Below are 26,669 nucleotides of genomic sequence, written 5' to 3'. Positions count from 1 at the left end.
CACAGCGTGTGTAGACTCAGCCAGTATGCAATCTGAAATATGTCGACAGCCACAGATATAAAGAAAAAAATTTGTTCTGTAGTCCGCTCAAATCTAAAATAATTGTAACCAATTTTGTTGAAAAAGTTGTTTTTAAGAGGACCTGTCTCCAATACATAAAGGAGGTAGCCGGTTTTTTTTTTTAAGCAGCTCAGCTATGCATAATAACGCAACCCGAAGGAAGTCAATGCACACCAATATCACCACTAATGTATGCCATAACATCCATGAGATGAGGCCAGACCCTGTTGCTTAAAATAATTAGGCCTGTTGTGTTTTTGGCCTAAAAAATAAGACCAAAGCTATCTGTGAGAGCTTAAACCCCAACCCAGGCAAAAAATTTTTATTATTATTATTGTTAGAAGCACCCTTCCCTTCTCACTATAGTAAGCAATATTTGTTCAAGTGTCTAAAATACTGATAAATACCTTTATTTTTTAATAAAAACTGGTACTCACTAGGGACAGATCAGCTCATTTTGGCGCTATGCCGATCGTTTGGGCGCCACCACAGGCTGTAATGAGAATTACAGCTATAGCGGCACTTCGTGACTAATTTGGGCACCGGTGATTGCTAGAGCCCAATTTAGAAAGGAAAAAAAACAAACATATATCGAAGTACTTCAGCTGCTGGCAATAGCAGGTACACGATTTACATGTCCCACCCCCAAGTTGCGACAACTCAGCAGGTGAATAGTATTTAACACGGACCCGGGTTTCAGCTGGAGCAGAGTGAGCAGTTTTTCTTGGCCCACAGGTCATTTTAAATGTGTGCTCTAGGGAAGGTCATTGTGATGCTAATCATTCTGAGTTGATGCCAATTTTCTGCAAATATGTGAAGCTTGGAAACAGACCAATCAAATTCAGCAATACTGCATTTGACAGGTCCATTTCCAAGATGCTCTAAATTTGCATAAAACCTGCATCAGCTACAGATTGTCAACATGTCTTTGACTGTCCCTAGTGGTCATAAATGTAGCGCCCCAATGATGGCTCTTCTTGGATGACTTCAGAGTGGTGCAGTCCAAGCTCCACCCCTTCATTGGTTGCACCACCCACCTGCATAAACCCCTGAGAGTGGGTTTGAATGGCTGACTCGCCACACGCCCCTGCAGCATCCTGATTGGATGGGTACAGTAAGCAGCAGCTTGACCTCACCCCCCCCCCCCCCCCCCCCCCCACAGCACATGAGAACTAAAAAGGGCAAGTAAAGCTCAGCAGTGGTTGTTTACCATAACATAAAGGTGATTTGCCAGAAATGTTACACACATTGCTACTTTAGTGGGAGGGGAAGGGAACTTCTAGTGTCTTAAACACTTTGTCTGGACAGGGGCTGTAATGAAGCCAAGACCTGACTTTGTTGGTTAATGAAAGGAACCCAAGTTGGCACAGCAGCAGAGTGACCAGCTTTACTGCACGAGTTATCCCTTTATACACCTAGGACCTGAGGGAGTTGAATGCAATCTAGGTGCTGCCAGATTTTACACTGGGTAAGCTTATGCTGGGAATACACGGTTCGTTTTTGCCTTCGTTTAAACCTTCGATTCGTTCGGTAAACGAATCGAGTGTTGAAAACGTATGTGAAAATAGTCATAATCTCATTATAGTTTCGATTAATAGACCCCAAAAACGAACGACTAGTGATCGAACATGTTTGATATTATCTCTCTTTATCCATCTAATCGAGCCATTGGTAGGCTTGATGGCTGTTCAGATCGATTATATATTCGTTTATGCTAGTCCGTCCCTGTAAAAAGGGATTTTCGTTTCGTTTCTTTGCAGCCTTCGATCATTGGAAAAACGAAACCATCAGAATCGGAAAAAAAAACTAAACCGTGGGTGGTGATATTAACCGTATGACTGATTATTTCGGGATCGAAAAGGACAAAAGGCACAATCGAAACGAAGGTTTAAACGAAGGCAAAAACGAACCGTGTATTCCCAGCATTAGATATGTCTCTGGACATTGTTCCGCGATATAAAATTCTTAGATTGCAAAACGCCACTCCTGAGAAAATGATCTGAATAGAGGGATGAGGCGTGGCAGCAGCAGGAGGCAAAGGAAGGGGGGGGGGGGGGGGGGGGGGAATCAGCTGCCTTTAGGAAGTCCAGCTGTGGGGATTAGCCCTGACAAGAATGAGGTTATAAGGCGGAATACAATTCACCAAGGAGCAGATAGCACTGCAACCTGTACAAATAAGAAAGGTGGTGGTTTTTCAACAGAGCCCAGCTCATTGAGGGCGTGTACTGATAACTTAACACTCATATCAACAGAGCACTACACTCACAGCACACTCTCACAGGTACTGCAGACTTCAAAAGTGTATCAAATATGAAAGAGTGGGAAAAAAAAAAAAAAAAAAAAAAAAAAAAAAAAAAAAAAAAAGGTATGGGCAGTGATAGAAAGGGTTGGTTGGCCACAGCGAGGCTGCTGCAGCTCAGGGATTTGGTCTTGGCACCAGCTCTTCAACTTCTCATAACCAAACATTCAAACTGTCTTCCTGGCAGTAAGCACCCGAACTATAGAGCCCACTCCGCCCACTGCCAGTGCCTGCAAGAAAAACAAATCAAAGCCTTACCAAAGTGGTCACAGCAGGTTACATTACATACAAATACAATTCAAGCAGAAATTCTAAAAAGCAAACAGATTCGTAATTTAAAGAGACACTGAAGTGAAAAAAAAGATGATATCATGAAAAGGTTGTGTAGTACGGATACTTACTAGAACATTAGTAGCAAAGAAAATATTCTCATATTTTTATTTTCAGTTATATAGTGCTTTATATAACACTAGTAGACCCAAGCCCGTTTAAAAACAGGCTCTAGGCTTCCTGGGCTGGAAGGCTGAATTCATTCAAGATGTTGATTTTACCAAAAATCCTATATCTAATTAGATCTATTAATATACCTATAAGGAAATCGTTTTTTCTTAATTTAAACAAAATAATCTCGAAATGTATTTGGGCTGGCAGGAAGCCCAGACTAAAAATAGAAAATATGGGGGGCGGAGCAAGATGGCCGCCTGAGCGGACGCACAGGAGAGAGCTGCTGCATTACTTTTTCCAGCCGACTTACACCAGCAGGGAATACAAGCTTGTTCTGTATCCTAAACGGAGCCCCCATCCCTCCTGCACCCCCTGATATGTCTAGGAGGGGAAGGAAGACAGACACTCACCTCAGAGACGACACGCTGAAATCTTCCCACCGGGACTCCAGCGCCATCTTGCCTATCAAGACCAAGTGCAAAGCCACGCAGACCATCATGGCCGACTGTGCAACGAATACCGAGGTCAGCATCGGAGCCCCCGAGCTGATGGAGGCCATCCGAACGTGCCAAGCTACACTCACCGGCAAGATGGATCACCTGGAGGCAAAATTCGCTTTAATCCAGGAAGACATGGCCACCATGCGCCAGCGCGTCTCTAATACGGAGACCAGGATCAGTGACTTGGAGGATACCTCGGCAACACGCAGCATTTCTATCAGAGAACTACAGGCAGAGGTAAAAACACTGAAGTCTAGAGCTGAAGACTCCGAGAACCGGAATAGAAGGAGTAATGTAAGACTCCTGGGATTGCCAGAAGGTGCGGAAGGCAAAGACCCGGTCAGCTTCCTAGAAGGCCTACTAAGAGAGATCATGCCAGAAGCCCCGTTTACCCGGTTCATGGCTGCTGAACGAGCTCACCGCATGCCTGCTACACCGAACCTACCGGGAGCGGCACCCCGCACGTTCATCTTCAAAATGCTACATTTCCGAGACCGGGATGTAATACTGCAGGAATCCCGCAAGTTGGGCCCGATCACATTTCAAAACGCGCAACTCCAGTTCTTTCCGGACTTCTCAGTGGAAACCCAGAAACAACGTAGAGCCTTCCAGGCGGTCAAGAAGCGCTTACGCGACCAACAAATACAATATTCCATGCTCTTTCCCGCCAGGCTAAAGGTGATACATGGAGATTCCACCCGCTTCTTCTCTCTTCCGGAAGACGCCATGACCTGGCTTGACAAGCTGCCGAGACAAGCATCCTAAGACACTGTGAGTAAACTCCTCTCTCCCCCACACACACAGGCGACCTGCTAACCCGATCTTACCCGATCTCGAAAGCTGACTATATGCACTGCGCCTTCCAACCTATGTACCTCATGTTTTACATCCAGCGAAAAGCGGTACATACACATAGGCCTGGGGACGGCTATCTACCCCAGCATGCCCAAGGCTTCTCTCCACACTCTATGGACATTGGCTGCCCTTTGACGATGGGGCGACGCAGGCCTTAACTACCTTAAGAGTATCACTAACTATGATATACTTCTAAAATCCGTTAGAAAACTCGGGTTTTCTTTTTCCCCTTTTTTTTTTTTTTTTTTTTTTTATCGATGCCCACCAAAGAACATGCGTTACTATCTAAGCAGTAGCGGGGCTGCAAAATCACCATGCAGGATGCCTTTTACTGCAACAGCCCTCACACTCCATGTACAAGAAAATGTTAAACTGTTATGCAGACCTTCTGTGTTGTGTACAACTTAGTGGGCAGATGAGGTTTAAACTCCCATGTATGATACGATAAGAATTAATAATATCATGAATGGGAATAGAACCAGAGTACAGTTAAATAGTGAGTCAGATTCACCTTGCTTTTCTTCGCAACAGCAAAGATAGTAGGCTCATACACCCGTTTAGTAGTATTTCTACCTATGGATACTTTTGGGTTAACACTAAAAACAGCGAGGCTGGGTTGACAGTAGACCGGCTAAGAGGCGGGATTGAAAACAAGCGTGAGGGGGAAGGGGCTGATATGGCTCGGGGGGGGGGGGGGGGAGATCCAGACACCTATCCAGCTACCCAGCATAATTAACAAATGCACAGCTCTGGAGGTAAGGAATTGCCCTAACACTCTTGATCGATCCCGACAAGGGGGGAGGGGGCAACACCATCTTTTATTATTAGCTCTCTGTGTAGGCATAGCTTAGCATAGAGGGTGGTTTAGTTGGGGGTTCAGGCTACCTTAGTTGTAAAAGGATTAGCAGGGAGGGTTAGGGAACGGTTAGGGTAACAACCCTGATAGACTGCTATCTCAGGGTATGGTAAGGTTTGGGTATTATGTTTTACATGTGTTTCTTGTGGCTTTCCTAGATGATTTGTATGCTCAACCATTGCACCCCGCCTTGCTAATTATCATGTATGCTTACCTGAAAATAGGCACTGTATTCACACGATATGATGACTAAGGTTATACTATGGAATGTGAGAGGCCTTAACTCGCCAGTTAAAAGGTCACTAGTCTTCAACTACTTGCGAAGTTACAGCCCCCACATTTGCATACTCGTTGAAACTCACCTCCATGGTAGCAAAATTATGTCCCTAAAAAAACCCTGGGTAGGCCACTACTACAACACCGCTTACTCCTCTTACTCCCGGGGGGTATCCATACTTATACGCAAAAATTTACCATTCCAGCTTTTACACACCTTCTCTGATAATCTGGGCAAATATGTCATACTGCATGCCAGGATTCACGGAGAGGAGTTAGTTATTGTAGGACTGTATAACCCTCCCCCGGCGGGCCTTGACATGCTTAGCGACATTATGTCATACGTTTCCAAATTCCCAACTCAGAATATTTTACTATGTGGAGACTTCAATATGGTCATCTCACCTGTTAGGGACCGTTTGACGCCCAACCCCAGAGACACGTTTCATCTGAGGGATTGGGCTAAGTCCCTCAATCTATTAGACATGTGGAACCAATGCAACCCAGACCAGGCCGGATTCACCTGTCACTCCTCATCCTACCATTCGTTATCCAGAATAGACCTTATACTAGCGACTCCCACTATGGCCAGACAGGTGAGCCAGATTACTTTACTCCCTAGGGGAATCTCAGACCATACTCCGTTAGAATTTACAATTGCTCCCCTACAAGCTCCTGCTCGCCCCTTATGGAAGCTTTCAGCTAGCTGGATTACCCACGACTTCGTACAAATGGGAATGAAACCCCATCTCGAAGAATACTGGGGTAACAATGACAGATCTGCAGACCCTTCGGTGGTATGGGATGCCTACAAAGCAGTGACAAGAGGGCACTACATTAAAACAATCAATGAAGCCAGAAAACAAGACAGAATTTACTTAACAAAAGCCGAACAAGCAGCAGCTTCAGCAGAAGCAGACTACATCTCACAGAAAAATAATACCTCCTACACACAGTGGCAAAGTGCCCTAGCACACCTGGCAGACAAGCAGAAACAAGCCTCCTCCAAAATAGAATCCGCCCGGCATCTTCGCATCTATGAACAGGGAGATAAAACTGGTAAGCTATTAGCCTACTAGATTGGGGAAGAAAAGCCGTTTTTTCACATAGGAGCCATAAAGAATAGTCAAGGAACTATTTTGACAGATGCCTCTAGCATCAATAAAGAATTCTTAAAATATTACCAATCCCTTTATACCTCCCAAACCTCATATCAGTCAGAACAACTCCACGATTTCCTGGGTACTTTTCACCTCCCTAAAGTTTCAGCTGATGACCGAAACTTTCTGGAAGCAGATATTACAGAAGGAGAGATCCTCAGTGTTATCAAAGATTTACCCAATGCAAAGTCACCAGGAACTGATGGCTTCCCCCCTGAATTCTATAAGCAAAATAAAAAACTGATAGTGCCCCGCCTTAAAAGAATATTCAAACATGCCCTCATTAATCATACCCTTCCACAATCCATGCGAGAAGCCCTGATCACAGTCCTACCTAAAAAAGGAAAAGATCCTCTCCTATGTCCATCGTACAGGCCGATTTCCCTGCTCAACCAGGACTACAAAATCTTAGCCAAAATCTTATCCATCAGAATCAACACACTTGTGGCGGGGCTGATACACCCGGACCAGTCAGGTTTTATCCCCGGGAAGGGCACTGACATAAACCTCAGAAGGCTTATGACAAACTTATCTCTAACACACAAAAATAGCAATACACGTGTTATTGTATCACTGGATGCCGAAAAGGCCTTCGATGCGGTGGAGTGGACATTTCTATGGGAAACCCTCCTAAAGTTTGGATTCGGCAGCGAGTTTGTCAGCTGGTTGAGGGTCCTATACACCGCACCGGAGGCCAGAGTACGCACTGGTCTGGATGTATCGGCCTCCTTCCACCTTCAGCGGGGCACCAGACAAGGTTGCCCCCTATCCCCCACCTTGTTTGCATTGGCAGTAGAGCCCTTAGCAACGCTGCTCCGCTCAAACAACCAAATCAAGGGCTTGTGCTTTGGGGAGAAAACAGAAAAACTATCGCTTTATGCGGACGACATTTTATTGTACTTAGCTGACTCTGGCCCCTCCTTGGTTGCAGCACTTAGCACCATACAAGAATTTGGCAAATTCTCAGGCTTCAAGGTAAATTGGGAAAAATCGCTGATATTACCACTCGATAACCAGATCCCAATCTCCCCCAATCCCACGCCACTGCAATGGGTATCTGAATTTACCTATCTAGGTATTAAAGTCACCAGAGACCCTAAAGATTACTACAAATTAAATCTAGACCCGATTCTCGCCAAACTTAAATCTAAATGCAAAGCATGGCAGTCTCTCCCACTGACGCTGGTGGGAAGACTGAATGCCATAAAGATGAACATGCTACCCAAGTTTCTGTACTTTTTCCGCAACGCACCTATTGTCATCCCATCTAAATATTTCAAGGAAATAAACAAAGCTGTCACCTCGTTCCTTTGGCATCCCAAACCCCCACGGATAGCTCTCTCCTCCTTACAAATAGACCAAACTCAGGGTGGCCTCGGGCTACCAGATTTCGAAAGATATTACTGGGCGTCTTCCCTGGTGTCCGTTAGGTGGTGGTTTGAGCAATCCCCACAAAACCCAGCTACAACACTAGAAGCTGAAATAATGGGATCCTTTATGGCCCTCTCCAGCCTCCCATTTAGGGGCAGCAAAAATATCCCAAGAGCTACTTCTAACATGCTAGCAACAGTGCAAATATGGGAAAAAGTTAATAAACTCTCCAACCATCCAGGCCAGATTTCCCCCCACACACCCCTCTGGAACAATCCCTCTATTGCCGAATTCCTTACAGTTCCTGATCCTAAGATCTGGGCTGACCACGGGATCTACAAACTCACTGACATAACAGAAAATAATACGCTCAAACCTTTCACAGCTCTTAAACGAACATTCGGCCTCCCTAACCACATGTTTTTCCGCTATATGCAATTAAAACACGCATTCCACGCCCAATTCCCTGCACATGACAGAACCATACTGATGCAGTCCCATGCCACCGAGGGGGAACTGGCAAAAAAAGATCTGGAACATGTAGTCTCAGTACTTTATAAAACATTTCCATACAGGGGACAGCAGGGGGTTAACAAATTGTATCAAAAATGGCTAAAGAACATCCCTACACTAACTATGGAGAGCTGGAACTCCGTCCTGGGTCTCTATATCACAGTCAGCATATCTGCACGAGACAAACTCATCGCCTTCAAGTTCCTACATAGGAGCTATCTCTCCCCAGCCCGCCTACAGAAATTCAACCCAGAGTCATCAGGGGCCTGTAATAGGTGCGGCCAGATGAATGCAGATTTCTACCATGTAGTCTGGCAGTGTCAACACATACAAGTGTACTGGTCCCAAATACATACAGAGCTCCAGAATATTTTTAAGGTCTCCCTGGGCTTTACCCCGGAATCCCTACTATTAAGCTATTTGCCAGATGACGCGCTCTCCCCGCATGGGCTGCTGGCATTTCGTGTGCTGACCTCCTATGCGAGGAAGATGATTGTCCTAAATTGGAATAAACCCATACCCCCTCGAAGGAGGGACTGGATATTGCTAGTACATAAAGAGGTAGTGATATTGAAGCGGATATATCACAAGCGCAAGTGCCGGAAAAAATTCTTAAAGGTCTGGTCATGCTGGACCTCCTTTTATAACTTACGCATTGATGACTAAAGTAGGATAATATACACATCTATTGCCTAATTTAAGGGACTAGCAGGCGGGGGAACACACAATTTGTCTAGGAAGATACTGGGTACACCTTGATTGCCACAAGTTAGGTTGTTATGGTTAGCAATGTTTTATATTGCAATGTTTTGTATGTTTATGAAAGACTAAAACTCAATAAAAATATTCTTTAAAAAAAAAAAAAATAGAAAATATGCACACTCCTAAAAACAAGGGAGGTCTTGGCCCTCCTAATTTGGAAATATACTACCACGCGTGCATTTTGGACATGTCCAGGTACTGGTGGAATAACAATCAGAGTAAAAAAAATGGGTGGATATAGAAAGCGCTTGCTACGTACCGTCTCTCAAAGATGCGATACTGGGTATACTTATGGGTACTGTTCCCCCTCCTCCCACCTTAATTACATGCAAGGCCACCTTAAATTCATGGCAGTTTTACAAAAAGTTTATGTCCTCAGCGGATACCCACAATTCCCGTATTAGAGTTGACCTAAAAACAGTTGCTAATTTAATGGGGAATATAGAATTTTCTATGTGGACCCAAGAAGGAATCTCGCATCTAAGCGACATCTATGAAAACAACAAACTATGGGATTTCGATAAGATCAAACAGATATTTAAACTAGACTCCTCCCAACTTTTTACTTACTCAAAAAAAAAAAAAAATGAGTTTTACTCACCTGGGGCTTCCAATAGCCCGCTGCAGCTGTCCGATGCCCTCGCCATCTCCCTCCGATACTCCTGGCCCCGCCGGCAGCCACTTCCTGTTTCGGTCACAGGAGCTGACAGGCTGGGGACGCGAGTGATTCTTCGCGTTCCTGGCCACAATAGCGCCATCTATGCTGCTATAGCATATATCATATACCATATAGCAGCATAGAGGGTGCTAATGTGTCTGGGAACGCGAAGAATCACTCGCGTCCCCAGCCTGTCAGCTCCTGTCACCGAAACAGGAAGTGGCTGTTGGCGCTGCCAGGAGGATCGGAGGGAGACGGCAAGGGCACCGGACAGCTGCAGAGGGCTAGTGGAAGCCCTAGGTGAGTAAAACTCACTTTTTTTGTTTGACTTAAGTGTCCCTTTAACCACTTGCCGACCGCCTACTTCATATTGGCGGCGGCAAAGTGGCAGCCCCAGGACCACGTAACGCAGATTGGCGTCAGGTCCTGGGGCACTCTCTGGCCGGGGATCGCGCGCTGGGATGCGCGCGCATCCACCGGCAATAGGCTCCGCCCACCCGCGACGTCAACCCGCCGGCCAATCGGAAAGCGACGGCGGGTTGTTAACCCCGCGATCGCCGCTACAAAGTGTATAATACACTTTGTAATGTATACAAAGTGTATTATACAGGCTGCCTCCTGCCCTGGTGGTCCCAGTGTCCGAGGGACCACCAGGGCAGGCTGCAGCCACCCTAGTCTGCACCCAAACACACTGATCTGCCCCCCCCTGCCCCCTGATCGCCCACAGTACCCCTCAGACCCCCCCCCTGCCCACCCCCCAGACCACCATTTGCACACAATCACCCCCCTAATCACCCATCAATCACTCCCTGTCACTATCTGTCAACGCTATTTTTTTTTTAGTCCCTAAACTGCCCCCTGCTCCCTCCTGATCACCCCCCCACCCCTCAGATTCTCCCCAGACCCCCCCAGACCCTCCCCCCCCCTGCGTACTGTATGCATCTATCCCCCCTGATCAACTGTCAATCACCTGTCAATCACCTGTCAATCACCCGTCAATCACCCCCTGTCACTGCCACCCATCAATCAGCCCCTAACCTGCCCCTTGCGGGCAATCTGATCACCCACCCACACCAATAGATCGCCCGCAGATCCGACAGATCACCTCCCAAATCCATCGTTTACATCTATTCTCTCCTCTAAACACCCACTAATTACCCATCAATCACCCATCAATCACCCCCTATCACCACCTGTCACTGTTACCCATCAGATTAGACCCTTGCGGGCACCCAATCGCCCGCCCACATACTCAGATTGCCCTCAACCCCCCCCCCCCTTATCGATTCGCCAGTGCATTATTTACATCCGTTCTTCCCTGTAATAACCCACTGATCACCTGTCAATCACCCCCTGTCACTGCCACCCATCAATCACCCCCTGTCACTGCCACCCATCAATCAGCCCCTAACCTGCCCCTTGCGGGCAATCTGATCACCCACCCACACCAATAGATCGCCCGCAGATCCGACATCAGATCACCTCCCAAATCCATCGTTTACATCTATTCTCTCCTCTAAACACCCACTAATTACCCATCAATCACCCCCTATCACCACCTGTCACTGTTACCCATCAGATTAGACCCTAATCTGCCCCTTGCGGGCACCCAATCACCCGCCCACACGCTCAGATTGCCCTCAGACCCCCCCCTTATCAATTCGCCAGTGCAATATTTACATCTGTTATTCCCTGTAATAACCCACTGATCACCTGTCAATCACCCATCAATCACCCCCTGTCACTGCCACCCATCAATCACCCCCTGTCACTGCCACCCATCAATCAGCCCCTAACCTGCCCCTTGCGGGCAATCTGATCACCCACCCACTCCAATAGATCGCCCGCAGATCCGACATCAGATCACCTCCCAAGTGCAGTGTTTACATCTCTTCTCTCCTCTAAACACCCACTAATTACCCATCAATCACCCCCTATCACCACCTGTCACTGTTACCCATCAGATTAGACCCTAATCTGCCCCTTGCGGGCACCCAATCACCCGCCCACACCTCAGAACGCCCTCAGACCCCAGCCCTGATCACCACGCTAGTGCATTGCTTGCATCTATTTCCCCCCTCTAATCACACCTTGAGACACCCATAAATCACCTCCTGTCACCCCCTAGCACACCTACCCATCAGATCAGGCCCTAATTTGCCCCGTGTGGGCTCCTGATCACTCGGCCAAACCCTCAGATCCCCCTCAGACCCCCTTCCGATCACCTCCCCAGTGCATTGATTGCATCTATTTTCCCCTCTAACCGCCCCCTGAGACACCATCAATCACCTCCTGTCACCCCCCTAGCACTCCTATCCATCAGATCAGGCCCAATACATCCTGTCATCTAAGAGGCCACCCTGCTTATGACCGTTTCCACAAAATTTGCCCTCTCATAGACCACCTGTCATCAAAATTTGCAGATGCTTATACCCCTGAACAGTCATTTTGAGAAATTTGGTTTCCAGACTACTCACAGTTTTGGGCCCGTAAAATGCCAGGGCAGTATAGGAACCCCACAAGTGACCCCATTTTAGAAAGAAGACACCCCAAGGTATTCTGTTAGGTGTATGATGAGTTCATAGAAGATTTTATTTTTTGTCAAAAGTTAGCGGAAATTGGATTTTTATTGTTTTTTTCACAAAGTGTCATTTTTCACTAACTTGTGACAATAAAATCTTCTATGAACTCACCATACCCCTAACGGAATACCTTGGGGTGTCGTCTTTCTAAAATGGGGTCACTTGTGGGGTTCCTATACTGCCCTGGCATTTTAGGGGCCCTAAACCGTGGGGAGTAGTCTAGAAAACAAATGCCTCAAAATGACCTGTGAATAGGACGTAGGGCCCCTTAGCGCACCTAGGCTGCAAAAAAGTGTCACACATGTAGTATCACCATACTCAGGAGAAGTAGTATAATGTGTTTTGTGGTGTATTTTTACACATACCCATGCTAGGTGGGAGAAATCTCTCTGTAAATGGACAATTGTGTGTAAAAAAAATCAAATAATTGTCATTTACAGAGATATTTCTCCCACCCAGCATGGTTATATGTAAAAATACACCACAAAACACATTATACTACTTCTTCTGAGTACGGCGATACCACATGTGTGACACTTTTTTGCAGCCTAACTGTGCTAAGGGGCCCAAAGTCCAATGAGTACCTTTAGGATTTCACAGGTCATTTTGAGACATTTGGGTTCAAGACGACTACTCACGGTTTAGGGCCCCTAAAATGTCAGGGCAGTATTGGAACCCCACAAATGACCCCATTCTAGAAAGAAGACACCCCAAGGTATTCCGTTAGGAGTATGGTGAGTTCATAGAAGATTTTATTTTTTGTCACAAGTTAGCGGAAATTGATATGTATTGTTTTTTTTTTTCACAAAGTGTCATTTTCCGCTAACTTGTGACAAAAAAAAAAATCTTCTATGAACTCACCATACCCCTAACGGAATACCTTGGGGTGTCTTCATTCTAAAATGGGGTCACTTGTGGGGTTCCTATACTGCCCTGGCATTTTAGGGGCCCTAAACCGTGAGGAGTAGTCTAGAATCCAAATGCCTCAAAATGACCTGTGAATAGGACGTTAGGCCCCTTAGCGCACCTAGGTTGCAAAAAAGTGTCACACATGTGGTATCGCCGTACTCAGAAGAAGTAGTATAATGTGTTTTGAGGTGTATTTTTATACATACCCATGCTGGGTGGGAGAAATCTCTCTGTAAATGGACAATTGTGTGTAAAAAAAATCAAATAATTGTCATTTACAGAGATATTTCTCCCACCTAGCATCTGTATGTGTAAAAATACACCCCAAAACACATTATACTACTTCTCCTGAGTACGGCGGTACCACATGTGTGGCACTTTCTTGCACCCTAAGTACGCTAAGGGGCCCAAAGTCCAATGAGTACCTTTAGGATTTCACAGGTCATTTTGCGACATTTGGTTTCAAGACTACTCCTCACGGTTTAGGGCCCCTAAAATGCCAGGGCAGTATAGGAACCCCACAAATGACCCCATTTTAGAAAGAAGACACCCCAAGGTATTCCGTTAGGAGTATGGTGAGTTCATAGAAGATTTTATTTTTGTCACAAGTTAGCAGAAAATGACACTTTGTGAAAAAAAACAATTAAAATCAATTTCCGCTAACTTGTGACAAAAAAAAAAAAAATCTTCTATGAAATCACCATCCTCCTAATGGAATACCTTGGGGTGTCTTCTTTCTAAAATGGGGTAATTTGTGGGATTCCTATACTGTCCTGGCATTTTAGGGGCCCTAAACCGTGAGGAGCAGTCTTGAAACGAAATTTCTCAAAATGACCTGTGAAATCCTAAAGGTACTCATTGGACTTTGGGCCCCTTAGCGCAGTTAGGGTGCAAAAAAGTGCCACACATGTGGTATCGCCGTACTCAGGAGAAGTAGTATAATGTGTTTTGGGGTGTATTTTTCCACATACCCATGCTGAGTGGGAGAAATATCTCTATAAATTGACAATTGTGTGTTAAAAAAAGAAAACAATTGTCATTTACGGAGATATTTCTCCCACCCAGCATGGCTATGTGTAAAAATACACCCCAAAACACATTATACTACTTCTCCTGAGTACGGCAATACCACATGTGTGGCACTTTTTTGCAGCCTAACTGCGCTAAGGGGCCCAAAGTCCAATGAGCATCTTTAGGCTTTACAGGGGTGCTTACAATTAGGCACCCCCCAAAATGCCAGGACAGTGAACACACCCCACAAATGACCCCATTTTGGAAAGTAGACACTTCAAGGTATTCAGAGAGTAGCATAGTGAGTCCGTGGCAGATTTCATTTTTTTTTGTCGCAAGTTAGAAGAAATGGAAACTTTTTTTTTTTTTTGTTACAAAGTGTCATTTTCCGCTAACTTGTGACAAAAAATAAAATCTTCTATGAACTCACCATGCCTCTCACTGAATACTTTGGGATGTCTTCTTTCCAAAATGGGGTCATTTGGGGGGGATTTGTACTATCCTGGAATTTTAGCCCCTCATGAAACCTGACAGGTGCGCAGAAAAGTCAGAGATGCTTGAAAATGGGAAAATTCACTTTTGGCACCATAGTTTGTAAACGCTATAACTTTTACCCAATCCAATAAATATACACTGAATGGGTTTTTTTTTTATCAAAGACATGTAGCAGAATAACTTTCGCGCTCAAATGTATAGGAAATTTTACTTTATTTGAAAAATGTCAGCACAGAAAGTTAAAAAAGTCATTTTTTTGACAAAATTCATGTCTTTTTTGATGAATATAATAAAAACTAAAACTCGCAGCAGCAATCAAATAGCACCGAAAGAAAGCTGTATTAGTGACAAGAAAAGGAGGTAGAATTCATTTAGGTGGTAGGTTGTATGACTGAGCAATAAACCGTGAAAGCTGCAGTGGTCCGAATGGAAAAAAAGGCTCTGGTCCTTAAGGGGTTTTATGACTGCAGTCCTTAAGTGGTTAAGGCTTAAACATTGGGTTTCTAAACATAAGATAAATTTTCCCTTCTTGCCTAAACAGGTCTACGCGTTTTTAAATAGTCCTATTTCTTTAAAAAAAAAAAAAAGGAATTTCAATTTGGTACGATTCCTTCATGAGGAACTCTCATCTTTCACTAACAAAATATGCTAAAAGCTGGGCCTATGATCTTCAATCCAATATCGATATTAACCAGATAATCAGATCTACGCAGCTTGCCTCCAAGCTCTCGCTCTGCCTTACGCATTGGGAGACACTTCAAAAAAAAAATCTTCCTCATGTGGTATCTGACCCCCAGAAAACTGGCTGCCTTCTCTCCTTCACAATATCCACTTTGTTGGAGACAATTAAATGTGGTCAGGTGGGAACATTGATTCACTTACTATGGGAATGCCCCAAATTGAAAGACTACTGGTTTAAAACTCAGGAAAAAATAGCTGCCTTCACTCAACATCCTCTTGCTCTATCCCCTAATCTAGCAATTTTAAATATAGGCTTAGAGGATTTGGAAATCAAATACAGAATGGGGGTCTTTCATATCCTGGCAGCAGCTTGACACCTTATCTCAAATTGGAAGTCCTTAGATGCACCCTCATTTGCCCAGCTACTGCAGCTATCACAATATAATTTGTCCTTAGAATCAAGTATCAGAGGCCATAGAGGCCCCAATAACCATATGTCTATGATATGGATATCACATAGATCACCACGTTTTAACCCCCCCCCCCCCCCCAAATAGGCCTCCAGAAAATAAGATGCACAGGCCTAAGGTTCATACAATCTTAATCCTTTTGGTCGGTTCTCTAGTCTTCCTATCACACACAGTCCTAACGGGTATACAGATATAATGTTGGAAAAAACAAGCAGAACATAGAAATGCAGAGGAGCAGAGTGTGTTTATGTTCTGTAGGTCTGGGTAGCTTTAAGCTACCTCAGCCCAGTTTAATTTTGTGTACTTTTCTCTAATCTACTTTGTGTCATTTAATTAATTCACCTTATTTTATTTTATTATGCTAATCTATGTTATGTTATAAATTAAGTTGTTCAAGTACTAGTGGCAGTCAGCCCCTTGGTACATCTGGCTAAGGGACTGTAATTATAAGAGGCTTACCTCATTCTGCTACGTATGAGTTGGCAAGGCCAGAATCTAAACTATACTCGTGTGTAACCCTCTTTGACTGTATTGATGGAAACATCTATCATTGTGTTATACGAGTTATGTTAGCCTGCATTATTCTTAGCTACTTGTACTTGTAATCTGGAAAAATTTTCAATAAAAAAAAAAACTGTTGAATTAAAAACAAACAAAAAAAAAACAAAACGGGCTCTAGGTCTTTTTCCTGCCGCCGCCAGTGCGCGTGCCCTACGCATACACCCGTCGCACGCACCCTGGTCCCGTCCAGCGCACATGCGCAGTAGGCAAATAACAGGGACACCTGGACGCAGCGACACAAGGAGATTATAATATAGGATTGCATCATTCTCTAATATTTGCAGTTTACACACTACTCAGCATTCTAAATGATTTTACAGAGCAGGCCAGTGAACTATTGAACTGTCCTCTGGAAAGAAAAGGAAACTACAGTGACTGACAGTTGAGACAACAAGCTACAGAAGACAGAGCTCTCTGCGACTTTGAAAGTCTTGGAGCTCAATGGCTCTTTTGCACAGATAAAAACTGGAGTTTCTTAACTTTTCCTGTACTGGAAACAATATTAGACTTGTCTCTGCTCCTGATGTTTTATTTCTTAGCTGTACTACACATACAAATCATAAAAATGTTTTTGCTTCAGTGTCTCTTAAGGTCCAGTCCAATCTAATAACATACTTTTTTATAGCACATTTGGGGCTCGATTCACAAAGCGGTGCTTACTGTTAGCACGCCTGTGAAAACCCCCTTAGCACGTCTAAACGAGCTTTTCGCGCGCAAAACTTTATGCGCGCACTGCACAGAGCGCTCCGCGCGAAGTGCCCATTAAAGCCTATAGGACTTTGCGCACGTAAAACTTGGCGCGCGGTACTTAGCGCGCGATCTGATTGAGAAAACCGGTGCTAACCTACTTAGCACCCTGGTTAGCGCGCCTAAAGACTTTAGACATGCTAAGTAGGTTCGCACCGCATAGTGAATCAAGCCCTTGGAGTGTAAAATCTCATATTTAGATTCTTAAAGGGAACCTGAAGTGAGAGGAATATGGATCCATATTTATTTCCTTTTACGCAATACCAGTTGCCTGGCATCCTACCTCTTACCGAGTTCAGGAGGGTCTGAATCACATACCTGAAACAAGCATGCTGTCAACTTTGTTAGAAACACCCAATTTGCATGCTTGTTCAGGGTCTATGGCTAAAAGTATTAGAGGCAGAGGATCAGCAGGACAGCCAGGCAATGTGTGTTATTTTAAATTAAAATCAAAATAGCTCACCCTACATATCCTCTCACTTCAGATTCCCTTTAAGGTGTGTACACACATCCAATCTCGATTGACCAATTCAAGCAGGATCAACTAACTTTTTTTTTGTAAAGGAACAGTTTTATATTATTGTACAAGAGTTTATTAACTGGAGTATCAAAACCACTAGTTCAGGACAAGAAGAAAAAAAACGTAAGCTGACTGGTTGCTAAGTGCTCACCTTTTCATGCCACTGCAGTAGGACAGCACTACTGTTGTCAGATGGACTCTCAAAGCCCTTGTAGATGTATTTCATTAGCAGGTCCACATCGTTCTTATCTAGTGACTGAACAGCTTTCTCTATCTCATTGGCTTTGAAAGAGACCAGAACTTTCAGAACAAGACCCTCTGCCCGATCCTGTGACAAGAGAAATAGTGGAAATGAATAAACACCAGCTGGAGACCAGGTTAATGTAAAATATATGCACAGAAGACCAGCTGCAAAATTTTGTGAATATGAAGGGAGTAGATCACGTTTTTGTGAGATACAGATTCAATAAGCTGGGTACCGCATACATAATATACATAAACAAATACACACACATATATGCTCTAAGCCAGTCCTACACTGTAAAAGGACAACTGAAGCGAGAGGTATATGAAAGCTGCCATATTTATTTCCTGTTAAACAATACCAGTTGCCTGGCTGGGCTGCTGATCCTGGTAGTTCAGCTGATAACGCTAGTTTTGATGGATCCGCCAAAACCAGCGTTATCCGCTGAACGACCGACTGTACACACGCCCGATTTGACGTCCAAATGATGGGTCGTTTGGAAAAATCAGACGAGTTTATGAGCCTTAATACGTTTAGTCATAGACCCTGAACAAGCATATGCAGATCAGGCATTTGGGCTGTTTCACACTGCAAGAGATTTTTCTAAGCGCTTTGTGATTTTAAAAGCTCTTGCTAACGTAATGCTATGTGTGTGGTCTCACTTGAGTGTTGTGATAAAAAAAAATAAAAAAAAAAAATAAAAAAAATCACCCATGGGATTACATTAGCAAGAGCCTTTCAAATCACTAGCGCAAAAAAACTAGCAACGTTCTCAGGAATTTGGATGAAGGAAGAACTTGGAATTTTTTTTTCTTCAAATATAGATTAGTTTATAAGAACCTTGGGGAAGTACATGATGTATAGCATTACCCATATGAAGAAAGGTTAATCCAGTGGTATAAAATGCTCATCAGTCAAACTAAGCCACTAAATAAAATGCTGCAGTCTCAGATTTTCAGTGAAGCGGGAATGATGTAATGTACAGATAACACGGTTGTCTGATATGCAGAGAATACAGGTAGGTAGACGGTTTAGGGGACATTTATGAAGACTGTGAGACAAAATATTGGTAGGTTTTTAGAAATCCGTGCAGAGCTGCCTCAGACATATTAAGAAATCCCCAAATAGTGCAGTTTCCTTCTTAAAATGTTTTTAAATACGAGTCCCTTTTCCAGTACCCTGCATTTTGCGACCTGATTCCGATTGCTAACGGATCGCAAACTGCAGGGTACAGTAAAACTAATGGAAACTGCAGCGCCCATTTCCATTAGCGCGATCCGATTGCATCACGATTTTGGCCCAAGCGCAATCCTGGTGCGTTTTGTATGCAACCGACCTCTACTATACTGGGTATAGTAGCTCAATCGCATTAGTGGAAAAGAGCCTTTAACCACCTTGGCGGTAAGGACGAGCTCAGCTCGTCCATTACCACCGCGGTGGATTGCTCAGCCCCTGGAGGGCCTTCTTTAATAAAATTTTCTGTAGGGGGTGTAGCTAGCACTTGAGTAGCCACATCACCCCCGATCGCCGCCGGCCTACTCTGATCCCCCCCCCCGATCGACCACGCATACACCCTCCCCCCCCCCGGAGCAGCCTCTCCATAGCCTCCAGGGGCTGCTATGGCAGCGATCGGAACTGCGCATGACGTCATGCCCGGTCGTCGCCATAGCAACCCCTGAAGCTATGGCGGAAGTCTCGGCTATCGCGGCCAGGTAAATATCCCCCCCCGATTGCCGTCGCTATACTTTACCTAGCCGCAATCCCGCAAGAGCCACAGCCTCCCCAATGTGCTTCAGTCGTCGATATGGCGACGATCGGACATGACGTCATCGATGTCATGCGCAATCCCGATCCTCCCTATAGCGAGGCCTGGAGCTGATTGAAGAGGCTGCGGCATCGTGGGATCCCTGGGGGGTACGTATATTCTGTTGAAAAAGAAAAAACTGTTGGTAATGCCTTGATAAATCTGACCCTTTATTTATAATGAAAGAGAAAATAGTATTTATTAAAGTATCCCCTCTGTAGGTTATTAATATAATATAGTAATTAAAATACTGTATATGCAAATATAAAGAGATTATGTGGCAAAAAAAATTGAATAATCAAATCCTGTTTTGGATTCAGGTCAGTGCAGAGTGTAAAGTGGAAGGACTTCCACCAGCTAATCCTCAAGCCAATGATATCTACATTATTCAAATAAAGTGCCGAGAGTGCACTGGAGAGCCTTCTATTCCCAATGGTTAAGCCTGGCCCTTCTACCAAACCAGAATACAACAAGAAGAGGGGGAGAGTGCATTACCTCTCCCTTGGCCACCGCCCACCAATGTTTCCACCATGTCTTCCTAATCCTCTCCATGGCATTTCAGCCTTGTACTGGGCATGACTCTCAATGAACTTTGGATATCAGCAATGGAGAGCAAATCCCCAAGCAAGGATGGAACACACTTTAGTAGTAGAGACAGCCGGAACACAGAGCACCTAGGACTCAGAAGACATAGTGGCAGGCAGTGGCCAAATGAGAGGTCACTACACCATTGTTGAAAACCATTGACAGTCTGGCGGGACCAGCAGAGGAGGGAGGGGGATGGGCTTGGACATTTTGTTTACTTGAATCAGTTGATATGGGAATACATATGGAATCCAAAATACATCTACTAGAAATATACCTTAACTGAGTAAGCAATAATTAGATGAACCAACCTGGAGAATCAAGCTTTCAAAGTTTTAAATAGTTATGGTATCATGCATTATAAAGATGTTCAAATGATTTTGAAACCGTGATTCTTCAGCCAACAAAGCTAAACATTATCATAGTTACTTCAATCTACCTTAGGATGGCACAACTATATTGGCAGAATCAAGGCTGTCTGCTCAGTGTGGGGTTAGGTCACCCACAGAGGTCAGGACCCACAGTAGGCAAATACAGGACAGGGTTTTGGGAGGTGCAGCATCAAATTTGAGGGAGCAGATGAGATAGGCCAGACAAAAAAAAAAAAAAAATAGACTTGGGGTTTCAGTTTTAATGGGGGAATCTTCCGAATGATTACTTTCAGTGAGAACATTTAAGTTTCCCTTGAGGACAATAAGAAAAAAGTCACTTTTGAGTGATTACATTTATTGCAGTGATCTTACCTTTGCAGACTGATTCTTTGTGTTAATAGGTGGATTCTTCAAAGCAGCATGTAGGGCACCCATCATATTACCTGTACACACATGTTAAGGGAATCACCAGACAAGCAAATGGCAAGAGAGGGTCAGCATTCTAAAACACATACCATAAACATATGGTGCAAACCTCCAACCTTTGGGTAGAGCATACAAGCATTACATTCCCAATTACACTTATTGATGAAGCCTCATGTTGGACAGAATCCCTAATTTCCACCAGCAACAGGAAAATTGTGAAACTCTAAAGATGCCCATACATCAGACAATGTATGGGCAAATCGACCAAGAGATAGATCTCTCTCTGATCAATAAGAGAACACAGAGTAGGGACAACAAGAGCCAAATATAGTGTAGTATGTACTGGTAGTTGAAATGAAGTATGATAGAGTAATAAGCCATACCTCAAAGGCAACCACTGTATAGGCAGGTGGGGAGATTAGACCTGACCCCACTCAGGATTAAGAAGTCGCTCTCCGTAGATAAGGGAAAAAAGGGGGCAACACCCCTCCACCAGGGGTGGACTTGATATACCGTAGTATGGATAGAGGCACCAAAAAGGATAAAAGGATCTAAAAAATGTTGGAGGCAGTGGTGGACTTACCTACTCCAAGCAGACACAAAAATTGCCAATGTGCCAAATACAACAAGTTTATTTACATACTTCGAGGGACAATGTGACGCCTTTTCGCAGGTTTGATCCCGCTTCATCAGGCAACAACAGAGCAATAGAATATGTGGTCAGTAGAAGAGCCAGGCACCTCCGTATGATCAGAAAGAGATCTGTTGTCTACCCATACACTACAGGCAGATTCCCAATCAATTTCAGCATGAAATCTCTTGGAAATTGATCTTGTGATACCGCATCTGTCACCTCACCGACCCGGTGCTGTCTCCCTAATGTGAAATGTGACCACACACACACACCCCTCCCCGGTGCATGAATACTTTAACTGTCCTGGTTGGATGGACATCTTTTTTCAACCCAAATAACTATGTAACAGTTGGCACCATGCTTCGTTCACATACATGCGCCCCACAGCCACCTTGCCTGAAGTATGGCCACATTTAAAGCAACATAAGCTCCCAGAGCCTTCTGTCATGCTGCTCCTACATTATGGAACTCCTTACCTCAGCAGATCAGGGCAGCTCCATCTCTGGACGTGTTTAAATCCAGACTGAAAACCCAACTGTTCAGTTTGGCATTTGCAGAAACATAATTTTTGTTGTGTGAACACTTCATCCTACTACCAACTACTGAATCTGAGAGAGCCTAAGCGCTTTGAGTCCTATGGGAGAAAAGCTCTATAGAAATGTTATTGTTATAAGCAACAATAAAAGCCTGATAAATGTTATAGATACTTCCCCACACTACTAAAGACTTGTCTGAATTAGGCTGAGTTCACACTGCACAGATCCAAAACGAATCCGTTATCAGTTTTTAACATATCATCAATGTACCACTCTGTTCTCTGTCGACATCCACTCAGTATACCCGTCGGCATCAGTTTTGTCCAGTCAATCTGTAAGAAATTCACCAGAACGGACCAAATGGATCTGTTACAAATGGACTAATAAGAACAGATCCTATAGCTTAACGGTAATCTGAAGTAAGAGGCATATGGGGGCTGAATAATTATTTCCTTTTAAACAATATCAGTTGCCTGGCTGGTTTGCTGATCCTCTGCCTCTGATATTCTTAAAGGATACCAGAGCCTAAATAACCTAGTGAAACGGGGAGCAGGCATATATTGTCACCTGTGCTGATGCCTACCGCTCCCCCTGTTCTCCTTTCTACCCCGGCATCCTACCTAAATGCCGCTCTGGCAGGCTCTTCCGGGTCGCTGGAATTGGGCACTACTGCGCAGGCCAGGTTTCGCTCATCCAACATCGCTACACCATGCACCTGATGTTATGCGCAGAGTGCTCCAGGCCACACGCAGTAGCACGCACGCAGCCTGGCCAGTGCCTGCGCAGTAGTGCACGACTCCGGCGACCCGGAAGAGGCTGCCAGAGGCTCATTTAGGTAGGATGCAGGGGTAGAAAGGAGAACGGGGGGGGGGGGGGGGGGAGCGGCAAGCATCAGCACAGGGGACAATATATGCCTGCTTCCCATTTCTCAAGGTTATTTGGGCTCTGGTATCCATTAAGCCTGGTACACACTTTCAATTATGATTGGCCAATGACTGACCAATTTTACCACCTCCATGGAGTAAGAGGGACAGGGTCAACATACAGCATATTGAATACTATGAGCAGATTGTGCAGGTAAAGCCTAATGCTGGATACACACGGTGCGTTCGCGCACTCGATTTTCCCGTCGATTCGTTTATTTCCAACATGTCCGATTTGGATTTCGATGGATCGTTGGGTCGATTCGGCATACTTTGCATGCGAATCGACCTTACGATCCATCGAAATCCAAATCGGACATGTTGGAAATAAACGGATCGACGGGAAAATCAAATGCGCGAACGCACCGTGTGTATCCAGCATAATGCTAAATGGAGGTGGTAAGATGTCAGTGATTGGCCAATAATAACTGGAAGTATGTACCAGGCTTTAGCCATAGACCCATGTAGATCAGATATTTGTGACGAAAATCAGAGTAGATTAGCCACATGCTTGTCTCTGGTGCGAGTCAGATACTTCTGCAACCAAAGAGATCAACAGACCTACTAAGCAACTGGTATGGTTTAAAAGGAAATAAATATGGCAGCCTCCATGTCCCTCACACTTCCAGCTCCCTTTAACATAGGATCCGTTTGCATCCATTCGGATCCATCACTGTGCCCTGCTGCAGAAAGTGAATGGAATAATAGGTACCTGTACATTAAAACAGAGTAACCAAGCAGCACAGGGTGACCCAAAGAAATGTATAGGGGGATAAAAGAGACCGAAAAGCCCTCCTACTAATAAGCAATGCTTGGTGAAATTTGCAATAATTCAGCTATATTAAAACAAACCTAAAACACCCAAATAGATCATAAGTTTATTAATCAGCTTGCGGGAAATCAAACTCAAATATGCTGGAAACCATTACGGTGGAACAGAGCTTTTAGCAGGACCGCTGAAAAGTCCAGGCAGTCAACAGGGGGTGCTTAGTCATTAACAATACTAACAGATTACCCCAAAAAAAAAACACTTATAATCTTTAACACTTACATTGCACTATCCTCATTCTGATTGCTGTGTTTGGTTGCAAACATTCTAGGAACACAACAGCAGCTGCATTACCAAAATTTAATCAATGAATAAAATCCCTGCTGTGTTCTATTTTAAGAAAATGAGGCATCTAAGTGGGGGTATTATTATGCCATCAAATAGGGAAGGAGCCAAGATGAAAATGCTAAACATGCCTAAATTTCCATCTTCCTGTAGTCTGAGGCACCCACTTCCTGCATTCCAAAACCACAAGCAAGACACAGCTTGCCTTATTAGCAGCAGCTGGGACACTGTGTGCTTATCAATAACATACAGTGAGAGGTTTACCTAAGGAGTGTACACGAGAAAAACACGGCCTACAGTACTCAGCACATCATAATCATCACAATTTAGACTCAATTACACTGTTGTCCAGGGAATATATTTGTCTATTTTGTTTAAAAGCAAGTTTGAGGGCTAGTTCACAGTGCTCAGTTGCACTGCAGAATAAGATTGTGTTATTCTAATTGGCTGCATGCAAGCTTTTTATTAAAGTTTATGTCTCCATTGTAGTTCACACACATTTAAACGGGTGCATTATGCCCTAGGTTCTCAACGTGTGGTACGCGTACCCCAGGGGGTACTTCTGATGGTTCCGGGGGGTACTCGGGCTTGATATACTTAACCAAGAATAACAAATGTAGAGTTTCAGAAAATGATACCTCTTATTTAACCCTCCTGGCGGTTTGCAAAAAAAAAAAAAATCGCCAGGGGGCAGCAAATCTTTTTTTTTTAATTTTTTTTTTTTTTTTCATGTAGCGAGACAAAGTCTCGCTACATGATAGCCGCTGCTCAGCGGCATCCCCCCAGCCCCTCCGATCGCCGCCGGCGATCGGCGATCAGGAGATCCCGTTCAAAGAACGGGATCTCCTGGAGGGCTTCCCCCGTCGCCATGGCGACGGGGCGGGATGACGTCAACGACGTCATAGGGGATTCCGATCCACCCCATAGAGCTGCCTGGCACTGATTGGCCAGGCAGCGCACGGGGTCTGGGGGGGGGGGCGGCTGCGGCGCGACAGATAGCGGCAGATCGGCGGGTAGCGGCGGCGATCGGGCACTGCACGCAGCTAGCAAAGTGCTAGCTGCGTGCAGGAAAAAAAAATTATGCAAATCGGCCCAGCGGGGCCTGAGCGGTGCCTTCCGGCGGCATAGCCCGAGCTCAGCTCGGGCTTACCGCCAGGAGGGTTAAACACCAAATTAGTGTTTTAACTAATTAAAACCAAGAGTAAATGCTTCAAAATTGTTTAGAATCAAGTATCATGTACTATGATTAAACATATTTGTCATGGGGTAGGTACTTATGGTAATTTTTACTATGCTAGGGTGTACTTGGCGAGTACAGGGTTTTAAAAGGGGTACATTCCAATGAAATGTTGAGAAACTGACCTGTGTGAAACCAGTCTTATTCGTTTACACAGTATTCATAACAACAGTGGTTTAACATGCACAGAAGAGAAGAATGCAGAAGTAGCTAACTGTATTGTCTCACTGTGCTTCCTTTTTACACTGTATGCACAAGCTTTGTGCTATATTTAAAACTAGTGGTTAACTGCAGGCAATGTGGAGACATGCAAAAGGCAAGTATCTCACGGTAACCAGATTTCAATTATCAGCAGTTATAGCGGTTTCACTAGCATACATACAGATAATTCCTGTCATACCTGTATCTGGGTTTCACATTCATGTGCACACACAGCACTCAGTCACACCTGTATCTGGGCTCCCCATTCATGTGTACACACAGCACTCAGTCACACCTGTATCTGGGCTCCCCATTCATGTCACACCTGTATCTGGGCTCCCCATTCATGTCACACCTGTATCTGGGCTCCCCATTCATGTCACACCTGTATCTGGGCTCCCCATTCATGTGCACACACAGCACTCAGTCACACCTGTATCTAGGCTCCCCATTCATGTCACACCTGTATCTGGGTTATCAGACACACACACAGTAAAGAGCAGAGCTTTCCATGCACAGACTGCACACCTCCAGCGAAGCCTTCCCCGCCAGTCCTCTCCTCCCTGCACCGATAGCGGTGGCAGCTCTCACACATGACTGGCCGGTACACGGTGTCACGTCCTACACAGCAGCATAAAGGATATCCCCTCATAGCTCCGTCCACCTCTCCCTCGTCCGGTCCCTGCTGCCCTTCATTAACCTCCTCCTCATCCACGAACTTATTCTCGTCATACTCGTCCACGTCCACCTTCCGGAAGCGCGCGGACACGGTGTTCTTCGCCATCCTGTACCGGAGCGCCGTGCAGCAGGCAGGGAGCGGCCAGGCTCAGTGCGCAGGCGCAGCGGCTTCCGCTCTGACCGCCG

General features: G+C 44.8%; 1 protein-coding gene across 1 annotated transcript; it reads right to left on the bottom strand.

The window, feature by feature from the left end:
* Window positions 1–379: 379 nt before the first annotated feature.
* ARPC5 (actin related protein 2/3 complex subunit 5) lies at window positions 380–26,669 on the bottom strand. The gene is made up of 4 exons (XM_068239664.1): window positions 26,450–26,669; window positions 21,107–21,179; window positions 17,882–18,058; window positions 380–2,589 (listed from the first exon to the last, which is right to left on the bottom strand). The coding sequence occupies exons 1-4, from the start codon at window positions 26,587–26,589 to the stop codon at window positions 2,527–2,529; spliced, it is 453 nt and encodes a 150-aa protein (XP_068095765.1). The 5' UTR covers window positions 26,590–26,669; the 3' UTR covers window positions 380–2,526.

The sequence above is a fragment of the Hyperolius riggenbachi genome, chromosome 6 (genome assembly GCF_040937935.1).
Source record: "Hyperolius riggenbachi isolate aHypRig1 chromosome 6, aHypRig1.pri, whole genome shotgun sequence".
In the NCBI taxonomy this organism is placed as follows: Eukaryota; Metazoa; Chordata; class Amphibia; order Anura; family Hyperoliidae; genus Hyperolius; species Hyperolius riggenbachi.
The sequence above is the reverse complement of the archived record's forward strand: the minus strand, read 5'-3'. Positions and strand labels throughout refer to the sequence as shown.

Coding starts and splice junctions, on each gene's coding strand:
- ARPC5 (XM_068239664.1), bottom strand. CDS start 26,589: ATGGCGAAGAACACCGTGTCCGCGCGCTTCCGGAAGGTGGACGTGGAC. Junction 18,059..21,106: donor CAAAGAATCAGTCTGCAAAG/GTAAGATCACTG, acceptor CTCTTGTCACAG/GATCGGGCAGAGGGTCTTGT. Junction 2,590..17,881: donor TACTGCAGTGGCATGAAAAG/GTGAGCACTTAG, acceptor TTTTTCTTGCAG/GCACTGGCAGTGGGCGGAGT.